Source organism: Pseudoliparis swirei, chromosome 10, assembly GCF_029220125.1.
Source record: "Pseudoliparis swirei isolate HS2019 ecotype Mariana Trench chromosome 10, NWPU_hadal_v1, whole genome shotgun sequence".
Classification (NCBI taxonomy): domain Eukaryota; kingdom Metazoa; phylum Chordata; class Actinopteri; order Perciformes; family Liparidae; genus Pseudoliparis; species Pseudoliparis swirei.
In genome coordinates, this window is record NC_079397.1 from 8,668,130 (window position 1) to 8,680,812 (window position 12,683).

General features: G+C 40.6%; 1 protein-coding gene across 6 annotated transcripts in view; it reads left to right on the forward strand.

Moving 5' to 3' along the window:
- The window catches only part of net1 (neuroepithelial cell transforming 1), a 79,468-nt gene that overhangs the window by 44,477 nt on the left and 22,308 nt on the right, over nt 1-12,683 (forward strand). The window contains exon 1 of one of the 6 annotated variants that reach the window (XM_056424366.1): nt 2,602-2,796. The exons of 4 other annotated variants lie outside the window; for them this stretch is intronic. In XM_056424366.1, coding sequence (XP_056280341.1) covers nt 2,657-2,796 — 140 coding nt within the window. In that variant the 5' untranslated portion in view covers nt 2,602-2,656. Of the gene's footprint in view, nt 1-2,601; nt 2,797-12,683 lie in introns of those variants that run through there. One more of the 6 variants, XM_056424365.1, reaches the window with a different exon arrangement.

Below are 12,683 nucleotides of genomic sequence, written 5' to 3' on the forward strand. Positions count from 1 at the left end.
TAGTTAAATGTTAGATTTTTTCTGAAAAATCACTTCCTTTACCCATCCACAACATATAGCATTCACAAAATAAAATGGTTGCTGCTCTTGAACTCTTTGGATTACAGCCATGATCCATGATTCTCTTAAGTTTCCCAAACGATATTTAATCAAAGTGACATAAAAAATAGAAATATTATTTTATCCGACCTTTTTGTGCTTTGTTTTGTTTTGCATTCATTCCTGTCAGAAAAGTGATACTGGGACAACGGTTTACAATAATAGAATAACGAGGCTATGTTCAGTCAAACAATGTGTACTTTGTAACAGTTGAGTGAGGATTCAACTGCATGCCATCCCCAACCAGGTATAACTGGTATTAGCCTTGAGGAACTAATGAAATACTATATATTAAAAACACATAGATGGAACGAGTGATGGAGCTGTGATACCAAAACAAACGTCTTCCCCCAGAAGCTGGTTTCACATGGTGGTTTAGATGTGTGTTCCCATTGTCTAGCACCATTTGAAATCAGTGTTCTTGAGGGCAGGAGGACAGCTCCGGCAGTGAGCGAGCCTCAAGAGGACAAGTGCAGGACTGGCCCTCCTTCTCCTCCTCCTCTTCCTTCTTCCTCCTCTAAAAGATAACTGATTTCTTCTGGTGCATAGAGCCCGCTGCAGCCTTCTAGCACCATTTGAAATCGGTTATGCAACTGTGGATCAATGCATCTGTGAGTCTTCAGAAAAAGCCCAGGACGAGAAGTAGAAGAAAGTGACCTTTGTTTCCTGACTGAAGCTGGAAGGTTGAAGGCCGCTCGCAGATGTTGTTTTCAAAATCTATCACAAATGGATAACAACACAATGTCAGCTCTGATGAATCTTACTTGTGTCTTTTATATAATAAAAAATGTGAGTTCATTACTTGTCATTTACACTGCCAGCAACAGGTCAATGTTACTGTAGTTCCCGTTGACCACTACAAGAGGCAGATAGAAGTCCCAGAATTCACCTCTATGGTTATTGAGGCCTTTTTAAAATACCTAATAAACGCACCTTTTACATCCCAATGTGTTCATGTATTTTTATTTGCTATAACTCTTTAAATGTTTTGCATTAAAATAAGATGACTGAGTCGCAGTAGAGAGAAGAAAGATGATCACAAAGACTTTCCCTCAGAATAAACGGCAGAGGGAAGAGAGACTGTAGGTCAAGGGGGAGGAGTTATCTGTCCATATATCTTTTTCTGTTGTTGATCTATAAATTGCTATGGCGATTATCTGAAAAAAGGGGCGTTGTTTACGGCCAAAATGATACAGTAGAAGTGCCCAAAGTCACAAGAGATTAGATACTGAAGGGTGCAATGCAGTCTGAATATCTTTGCATGTGAAGTTTTACAGTATGTAAATAAGAGCTGGAAGGAATCTTTTTTTTTTTCCTTTCCAAATAAGCTCTTTCCATCTGATGGAAATGGGTGCCCAAAGCTCTCAGAGGACCAAAGTCTATAACATAATGTGGTTTCAAGAGCAACTGGCTAAGAGGCCACAAAGGCTGTCTCTGTTAGAGGTCTCACCCTATAAATAACTGTCGATTGAGACTTCAAAGCACTCAATTCCCCACTGTGTAGTATTAAATAAGGTTTAAAAGGACAGTTCATGCCAACATAAACATGGATAATGTATCTTGTACCTGTAGTGCTATTTTACAATCTAAAAGTTTTGGTGTGAGTTGCCTATGTTTTGATATACCAACCGTAGAGATGTCAGCATTCTCTCCAGTATAATGAAAGTAGATGGCACTCGGCTTGCGGTGCTCAAAAGCGCCCCGAAATTATTATGAAATCTTCTCACATTGCATGCAGTTTTTGGGTATTTTTGCGTGACTCTTGTGTACAGCGGTGCATCCACAAGTGTGGGAATCATTGATTGAGTAGAATGGCCATACTGTTTCTATAAGCCTATATATAACCTTTAGCCGATCTATAACCTAGCAAAAGGTTATATATAGAATATATATGATATAAGCCTATATCTAACCTTTAGCTAGGTTATATATATGCTATAACGCTATCCAAAGGTTATACATAGGCTATATATAGGCTATATATTACCGATAAATAGCCTATATATAACCTATATATATCCTATATAACTTATATATAGGCTATATATCCTCTATATAACCTATATATATAGGTTGTATACAATATATATCATATATATATATATATATATATATGTTATATATAGGCTATAAACCTAAACTGCCAAGCCAAAGTAAATAATCCACTGTGTTACTTTGGTTCATGGTCAGTGTTCTTTCTTTTCTATGAATATATTTAGGAATATAAATAATGTAATTACAAAGGGGGATGTGACTTTCTGAGTAGCGTCTCAATAATGTGAGTCTTGAATGTAAAACCTAATAAATACTGTGTATCTTCAGGAGCATTACAACCACTCTGGCCTGACCCGGTCGTATTGCGTCATCTGCCCTAGAGTTGAACTAATCTGGCCCCGCCCATTTGTGCGTAACATCCGGGAAACGAGGTCCTCCGTTCTCCCGTCATTGGTCCCTTTTTGGATATCCGCCACATTCAAATAAACCGTGGCGAGCCTCTGCCGTCATAGTAGAGCCGTAGAATTGGAGTTATTGTTATTGTTCCGGCCCCGGCATTGAGATGGGGGATGTCGGGGAGGCGCGAGCTCCCGCTTCGACTTCAGAGAACCCCAAAAGACCTCCGAGCTCCGGGGCCCTGAAGAGGGGCTGTTCAGCCGATGAGGAAGAGCCTCCTCTGGAGAACAACAAGAGTCTGAGACGGTGAGTCCGTCAGTCCAGACTCTAAATGAAACACGCTAAATTAAAAAGTAACAATACAAACTGCAGAGACAGTTTAATTAACTAGTTAGCGCGTCCTGGGTACACGCTGAGCTAACGGCGGCTAGCAGCGTTAGCTTGCTGAGTTCCCACATTAAAGTCTTAATAGTCTTTAACGAGGCGGTTAAAACCGACAGAACTTCCGCATTCTACAAATAGGCTACAATGTTTCATTCTGTTTAAACTGCGTGTGGCTGTTTCCTGTTGCGTCAAACCGCCACAAGATGTCAGCAAAGAGCCGCTGTGGCCTCGTTGAGCCTCGTTCTTTGTCCTTGTTTCCTGGTAGAAACAAAATAATATATATATGTGTGTGTATGTATAGGGTTAGGGAACTTCTCACAGCCATATGAAGTCATTTGAATGCTGACGAGGTGTCTTAGTGACATTAGTTATAGTTTATTCTGCAGCTTTATTATTTTCTTATTTTGTGTGGTCTCAGCCGCTTTGGTTCAGATCCATAAACCCCATATTGAATCATTTATAAAAAAATGTTTGTTAATGGTTTGTGTCAATACATTTTTATTTCAGCTGGCTGGTCGTTGAAAATGGCAATCTTAACTTGCATGACCTGCATATATGCGTACAAAAGTTTGTGTGTGTGTGTGTCGCTAACTCTTCACTGCCAGTAAATCGACGTGTTTGATTAAAGAGATAATTATTTACATAAAAGATAAGTCTTAAGACAGACTTTGAACCTATTCTTTAACCAAAATCCTGAAAATGAAATATCGGCAATCCCAGTTTGTTATGAGCGTGAACTTTCCAGTGGCAGTAGACCATTGTGTGTCTGCAGTGTATTTCCAGGCACCACAAGCGCTTATCATTGTCCCTTCAGGTATTCTCCGGACAACTCGCTGGACATAATTGTCACCCGTAAATAGCATAATTGGTATCAATACAGTGAGTTGAATCTGGTGAATTCTTTCAGACTGGCTGACATACAATATTAGAATGTTTTTGGGAATACAAACTCCTGGGAACTTATACTAGACTCTTTATTATTTTTTTTCAAGGGCTTTTCCATGTTGTGTGCCAAAGTGGCCCCGCCCTGTCCAGTGCCCAACCGGCTCTGCAGACAAACATGGAAAACCATCACCCCACATTTGACCTCCATAACAAGGTTTATGATCGGGGAGAGAAAATAAGTTTTGATTTCCCAAGTCGTGAGTAGACTGGCATTAAATAGACCGACGGCAACAAAGGAAAGTTTCAAAGCTCGTGGACTCTGCGTTTCTCTGTCCTTGTAAAGCACTTTAGTGAGAATGGCACGTTGCATGGGCGGAGGCCGGGTTATAGGGACGTTCTCTTTTTGTGGGGTTTAGGCCAAGGAAGACGGATGGGCACAATAAAGTTCATTTCATGACAATGAATACGGCACCAGTTTGATCCCATTGCCACGAAAAGGCCACGTGTGAGCCAGGGTAGGAAATGTACATGTATTTTATGGGGCAGTTTTGGCCCCTATTGACTGAAATCCAGGGACATTTAAAAAGAAATCGAGTGCACTTTTTGAAACTTGTGAAATAACATTTAATCGTTGTAAAAAAATATACTTATTTATGCTTGCCGTATATGAGCAATTCTCATAAAAAAGGCAACAATGAGACTCTTAATAAATATTCTACAGATTCAAATTGTTTTCTTCGATTTTTTAAAAACAAACAAAACATAAATCAGACAATCGTATTCAATTTTATTTCTTTGTGTTTATTTATTGTTATTACATTTTTGTTTTAATAACTAACAATTAAGTTATTTTTTATAATGAAACATTGTATTTATAATTTTTTGTTGTGTACCTACCTAGTACAGGCAATACAGATAGGACACACAACAAAGAAAGAAAAAGAAAAAAGCTATTACATTATACTTTTTAAGGGAAGTTTTGCCCTTCTGTATCTCTGACGCTGGTGTGAGCGTTCCTTTGCATGCCTTCCACAGTATTGGTCGAGAGAGGGGTCAGCTGGAAGGGGTGCTTCAGTTTCAGTCAGCTTCAACAAACAAGGGCAGGGCTAACTGACATGCTAATCCACTGACTCACGGCCTGCGTACGAGCAGGTACGCGGGGAGGAAAGACCTTTGTCCCCCTCGCTGGTGGCACTGAAGGACAACGTAGAGATATTGATCACGTATTCTTTAAAAAAAGCTTTCACATAGGCTTGTCTTGTTGACACCGGATGAGTCGTCATCCATTGAGGGGTTTTAGGTCGAGAGAAATATGTTTTTATGACCTGATGGTATGGCTGCAACTAACGATTATTTTGATAATCGATTAATCTGTTGATTATTTTTTCGATTAATAGGATACTGTAATTTTCAACCCTTTATTCAAAACAGGGTTCGTACGGTCATGGAAAACCTGGAAAAGTCATTGAGTTTTTAAATGGCTATTTCCAGGCCTAGAAAAGTAATTGAAAAAAAATAAAATCCCAACATTTTTGGAAAAGTAATGCAAATTTGTTATATTCACATGTTAATTTACACGGAATATATACTGTATGCTTTTTTAATTCTCATTTTTAGTTTAAATAGTACACCTTTTCACTTGTTCATGTAAGACACCAAGTTTTCACAAAATGTTTAATCATGGAAATTTGGTTTAAAGTTATGGAAAGGTCCTGGAGATCCACTGGTCAGCATGTGTATGAACCCTGTCACAAACAGAACTGAAGAGAAGTGTTTACTCAGCCGACTATTTGTGGGTTAAATGCGTCATACGCATCGGTGAGGGGGCGTGGCTTATCTCCGTTGCCTTTCTCCGTGGGAAAATATTTTTCGCCATCTGCAACGGAATAAATAACCACTTTTTCTACGTTATACTTCTTGTGGAAATGCCACACACGTCGTAACATCTAGCGCCCTGGTGTCTGGGTTCATAACGTCACCCGTAGGCGCACACAGCTCCGTGAATTTCACTCCGACTACGTGAATGACTTCCGCTTCCAGCGCCACGTGAGCAGCAGCAGCCAATTAGATTCATCAACAGCGGAGCAGCTCAGCGCTGATTGGCTCTCTCAACGCAGCATTATGGTCTGTCCTCTTCCTCCGCTCCGCTCTGGTTTCTCCTGCGCGGCTCTGCGCTAAACTCAACTTTGTTTATACTCCGTGACTTTTTGAGTGCCGTAATAATCGCGCGATACAACAAATCGATAATGAAATTCGTTGCCAACTATTTTAATAATCGATTTTTATCGATTCGTTGTTGCAGCCCTCCCTGATGGTTTGCAAAGATGTCTTCAGTAGAAGTACAATATAAAGTAAATGGGTAATGATTAGATCAACCAAATATTAAGTTGTTTTTCATCCGCCCCATAGACTATGGATGTCATCGTCGTGACGTCACTTATTTGTTTGTCGACTGTCGTTTTTAAATCTTGAGTTTGGCACTTTGGCCATCGAGATCTTCTAAAATCATATGTATTGTTAAATGGAAGTGACCATATTTGGACTGCGGAGGAGCGACGTAAAGACGTCATGAGGTTCTGGTAGCGACTTGTCAATCACAAGGTATCCCCGCCCTAGAGCGTCCCTTGCTTTATGGTCTTCTAAATGAACATCATGCTGTATTCAAGAAGATTTGAAACTATAGATTGAGACATAAACTCATGTTTACAATGTTTATCACTGAGGGAATAAATCAAGAGAAGTAGAGTCATTTATATAGACTTCGATGCAACCAAAGGAGTCGGCCCCTGGTGGTCAGTAGAGAGAACGCATGTTTGAGGCACACAGGGGGTTGGGTGTCTCACTCAAAAACACTTTGATGAAATACAAAGGATACCGGCTCATGGGATGATCTCACCAACGGCTACTTTGGGCCCTTTTTGTAGCCCGATTGCTCGACTCAATGTCCCAGACTTTCCTTTTTATTTTTGCAAAATTACTACATGGAAAGTAAAATGTGAAATCTGTTATAGATTAATGATAACAGTTGGGTCTACATTTATTAGAAAGATAGTTTTTCCTCTCTTTTTTCCAAACTGGTGTCATAAAAATTCTCAATACAGGTGGTGTCTTTTTTTTCGAGTCTAGATTTCTTTTAAATTAAACCCGATAATGACAAATTCTCTCGAACACGGCACGGTGTCCTTTTTCTGCAGTCTGAGCTCCACACTTCCTTCTACGGCAGTCGTGAGACAGCTCTCATGTTTCATCAGTGTGAAATAGATCGTAGGTACACGGTAGATGTTCAGCGCTGCTTTGATGTTTTCCGTCTTGTTGCGTTCGCCCACTCTTGACGTGTTGTGCAGTTGTCCTCAGGGTGGCTTCGTCCAGACTCTAAAGGGGGACTCTGTACAGATTTGGCCATATGCTCCAAAGGAATAAAGGGCAGCATTTCAATACAATACACAGACCACCCCTTTAATGATCACACAGGCTGAAGATTAGTTATTGAGACGGATTAACAGGAAGCATGGCTGGTTTTGGAAAGGTGCGGGGGGGATTCCCAAAAAAGGCAAAGCTGTCCACTGCCAAAACATTCTGAAAACAGAAGGAAGATGACTCTGTCCCAGTCATTGTCCCAGTAAGATATGACGGTAAGCTCATAAATGTCATCCTGGTTAATTTCTTCAACTGCATTATGGCACGATAACTTTTTTGGATTGTGAAACCAGACATTGTTTTGACATTTGATCAGCATTCCATATCTGGACTTTCTACATCATATTCTGAGGCTCATGCCCTTGATTGTGTTCAGTGCCGACCTGTTGGGGATGAGCTTATTATTTCCCTGTGCTCTTTTATTACATCCCACAGAGGTTCGGATTCTGCTGTGAGACTTTAGGTCAATGAGCAGAAGAGCTGTCATGATAATTGGCTGCTGTCTCTTCCCAGCATGCCTTTCTTTCTACAGCAGTTTGAGAAATTGGACTTGGCCAAAAGCCTGATGATACAGCGGTTGTCGGGTAGAGCGCGTGGCCCAGATTGTCATTCCTTTGAGCAACAGGCCACGATGCCGGTCAGCTCCTCTGGAAGCTCCGCCCACTCAACACAAGCCTCTTTCTTACCGTCAGCGATGACTTCTTCTACCGGGGGGGCTGAATGATGAATTACCTTTATTATTGGTCTGTTTTCAGGGTTTTTCCTGCATAGAGAACATTTGGGCGCGCGCCTAAGCCGTTTTCCCGAACGCCTAAGGCAAAAAAAAGTCTGCGATGAAAAAAAAAAAAAAACTGTTCATCACATGCATGTCAGCGAATATGTTCTCAATAGTATGTTTCAAGTAGGCTACAGCCAAACCCTCGTTCTGTTTTGATCAATAGTAATCGAGTTAATAAGCGTGTCTTCTTGTCTGATCAATATGTAACTGTGAGGTGTGCGAATGGACAGAGCGGCCAGCTGCTGATCACTCACTCAACAACGGCCCGACGTGCACGAATACACCTGGACTATCAGAGGGCCGCAGAGTGAGAGGTCCACGAGGGGATCCTCACGCACCGAGCGGCGTCCCCCGAGTTGAATCTCTGGGTCAACTCAGCCACTCTCACATGTCTGAGCCCCTATAGACTGATGTTGAGGGTAAACACATTCGATCGGGAGCGCGCGAGGGTTTTGATAAAGTTAGCAGAAGGATTTATGTGACAACATCCGGTTTTGCAAAGTTAGCGGAAAGAACCACGTGAAACAACATCCGTTTATCAAAATAAGATGTCGACAAATCATACACTAACATATAAAAGTAAACAATAAATTGATTTTGTATCTTTAGAGATCGTTTCTGAGATTTAGCTTAAATTATGCTAACATTTTTACTGTACCAAGGAAGAGTTTATAAAAATAAGTCAGACTTTTGTATGTTAAACAAAGTCCTGTAAATGGATTTCCCCAAGAGTTCCAGGAAATGAATAATGCAGATGTGTTCCATACATATCTGAAATCCCCTACAATAGCAATCAAACAATTTTAATTTATCAATTAGGACATTTCTCAAAGTAAAGGTCCTAAATGTTTAAAGAAATCTGTAATTTCTTTCATGTTTGAGGTGCTTTATATATGTATTTCCTCATAGTCCTAGGCAATAATGCTACACAATAAATAGAATGCTTCAATCAACACCGTGATCGGTATTATCAGATCGGCAGATACTGATTTCAGTGATCGGTGATCGGCACCCCAAAACCTGATCGGTGCATCTCTAATTGTCAATCCATTAGCCTATCTATTTTAGCAAAACGATTTCCTCAAGCATTGCCTCCATTATTTATGGGAAAAAAAGCAAAAAAAAGACAGATGCCTGCTAATTCCGGTGCTATAGCAATAGAGAGCACCGAAGACCCATTTTGACCCAGGAAAAACCCTGGTTTTAACAATTCATTTAAAGAATTTAAAACTTAGCAACTCCAACATGATAAAATAACTTTTTAACGGAGGGCTTAATATATAGAAATCGGCAGTGTCGATCCAAAATAAATCCACGTTTCTGTTGAAGCCCCTACAGCAGCGGTCCCCGGGCTCGATTGGTACCAGGCCGCACAGAAAAAGTGAATACAAAAAAATCCCCCCAAAATTTGAATTTAAGATCTCCAACAAAAGCTCTGAAAATATTTGTCATATTTATCGCCGGTGCGTGAAAATATCGTCAGTCCGTGGCTCAAAAGGTTTGGGATCGCTGCCCTACAGGGTTCGTACGGTCATGGAAAACCTGGAAAAGTCATGGTATTTGTAAAAGGTTATTTCCCGGCCTGGAAAAGACATGGGGAAAAAGTCATGGAAATCCATTGGTCAAAATGTGTATGAACCCTGCCCTAACGAGTAAAAAAGTAAACCATTGTCTGCATATTCAACAAAGTGCAACATGAGAAAAGGAGAGAAACAAATGATTCGCAATCATTTACGATATAAATATAAGACGATGCATTAGCTAGACTGACAGTAGTTCACAATTTAGTAAAGAGCATCGATTAGGGCGAACCAATAAATCCACATTTTAATTTAAATTGCAATATGGCTTGCTACACTTTTCAAACCACGGTGAGCGCACAATTAGTCTCAACACATTGTTCATGATTCTACAGAATACGAATGTTATACAATTGATCAATCTCTCCCGCATCCATTGGGACAGCTGATCAGGTGGATCTGACATCTTTTAACCACCAAAGAAGAGCAAGTCTAGAGTGACGTAGTGAGGTTGAGGGCGCTTCCTGTGCCGGAGTGCCAAGTCAACTCAGCCCTTTGACAGTTTATAAGTCTGAACAGCACCTGCGGCGACCTTTGACCCCCCCGCCTTGCGCCCAGGACACCCAGGGAGCTTCTCGTTTTCCTTCTCTCTTGTTGTTCTGCACACACATGCTGTTTGTCCTGAGCACCTTACAGTAGCATGGTGGTCCCAACAGGAAGCTTCACAGCTTCCCCCTCTCTTCATTGTACCGTCTCATCCATCCAACAGGTCTGTAGTTTACTGGGCCTCAGATCGTTTGTCTAGTTCAGCTATGGTGGATATTCAGTTAACTTCAGCTCTCCAGTTCTATTGGTCCCACACAAACTGCTGTGCAGCATTGGGTTATTTCCAACAGCAACTGCAGAACAATTTGTCATTGCGGAACCTCGAGTAGAACTGGAACAAACGATTGTTTTCATGATCCGTTAACCAGATTTAACGCATCTAAATCAGATAACGCAAATAAATCAGATTCCCCTGAACAACCTCTTCAAAGGTGTTTATCTGAACAACCGCCAAAGACTCGAAGAGATCCAGTTTTATAAAGATATGTGTCCCCCCCCTCTTCATTGTACTGTCCTCGATCCAACATGTCTATAGTTTAGTTTAGTTTACTGGCCTTCAGTGGCGGTCATATGTGAGCATTATTGAGCTACGGTGGATATTCAGTTAACTTGAGCTCTCCAGTTCTGGACTATTGGTCCCTTACAGACTGCTGTGCAGCATTGGGTTCTTTCCAATAGCAGCTGCAGAGCAATTGTTCAATGACTGCATTCCGGTAAAAGACTGTAAATGGTTGCGGAGCCTCGACTAGAACTGGAACAAACGGTTGTTTTCATGGCCTGTTCAGCAGATTTTCCTAACGCAAATCAATCAGATTCCCCAGAACAACCTCTTCAAAGGTCTTGTTTTATCTGGCCAGCAGTCCAGCACCAAAAGATATTCAGTTTTTAACAATACAAAACCAAGAAATGCAGCAAATCTGCGCTTTTGGCTGGAACCAGAGAATGTTTCATGTTCTGAAGAACCTGTTCAACCGTTCATGTTCTGAAGAACCCGTTCAATCGTTCATGTTCTGAAGAACCGTTCATGTTCTGAAGAACCGTTCATGTTCTGAATAGTTATTAATATCGATTGAGGAGATTGGATCAGTTGTACTTTTTTTGGAATACCTCACCCAGACTCTAACTCCAGCGGCCCCCAAATCACAAGTAAGTTGAATTTCAAACCCCTGACTTCAATGGAGGAGCTGCTTGTCCCCCTGTTACGAGGTGTCAGAGATAGGGGAGGGGTGGCTGCAGCTGCCTGTCGGAGGACAGTCGGGTCGATGGATAGAGGCCAACTGGAGCGGCAATATAACTGGAATGAGTCGGCCTTACTGGGGACACACACGCAGAACAAGTGTTTCTGAGCAGCGCCGCATTCCCCACATCACTGGGGCCTTTTTAAGTCCCACCATCCCCTCCCCCCACACCATTTATGGTTATGTGGGAGATGATACTTTACAAACACTAAGCGATGTAGGAGTCTGCAGAGTGTGATGGGTCCCTTAAACGCACTCCACCGTGTTTCAACGTCTTCTGCTTGAATTTCCACAAGAGTTCATTTGTGGCGTTGAAGACGGCTTCTCTTGATCTTTTTGTCTTTTGGTTTGAAATGTAAAAATTGGTTATTTAAAAAAAATTCTGTCTCAAAAGTTTGTCAAAGTCATGGAAATGTGTTTCATTCATATGTTCATACACGCTGAGTTTGAAATAATCAGTATGTTTTTAAGGGAAAGACGCTCAAAATATAAGCCGCATATTCATGGCGCAGGTTTAGGGTTAAACAATAGTTTGATTAAATAAATAAAACATTTATATAAATGTTTATTCTTTTAATCAAACTATTGTCTCTTATTCTATTATTATTTAAGGTTATACTGTATGCTTTGAAATTATCATTGTTAAATATAAGACATTTACTCACTTTCATGTGTGCACTGAGATTTCACAAAAGATTTATTGGAAAAGTCATGGAAATCTATTGGTCAACATGTGCGTGTATGTATATATATATATATTAGGGCTGCAACTAACGATTATTTTGATAATCGATTAATCGGTTGATTATTTTTTCGATTAATCGGATAAAAAAACAAAAACACTTTAATTTTTAACCCTTTATTCAAAACAGGGTTCGTACGGTCATGGAAAACCTGGAAAAGTCATGGAATTTTTAAATGGCTATTAGCAGGCCTCGAAAAGTAATTGAAAAAAATAAAATCCCAAAATATTTGGAAAAGTAATGCAAATTTGTTTTAATCAAATGTTAATTTACACGGTATATATACGGTATGCTTTGGAATTCTCATTGTTAGTTTAAATACTACATCTTCTCACTTTGTCACGTATAGACAGAGTTTTCACAAAATGTTTAATCATGGAAATTTGGTTTAAAGTCATGGAAAGGTCCTGGAGACCCACTGGTCAGCTTGTGGATGAACCCGTCACAAACAGACTGACAGCTTTTCTCTCCTGAGCAGTGGTCCCCATTTGGACCGGCCCCCTGAACAATATCAGAGACGCGTTCCGATTTATTATTTTTTTCACCTGGCCCGCTGCCGTTGAGATTACAGTGAGATGCGGAAAAAAATGTGAAGTGGAGCTCTTCGCAATAAAACATCTTT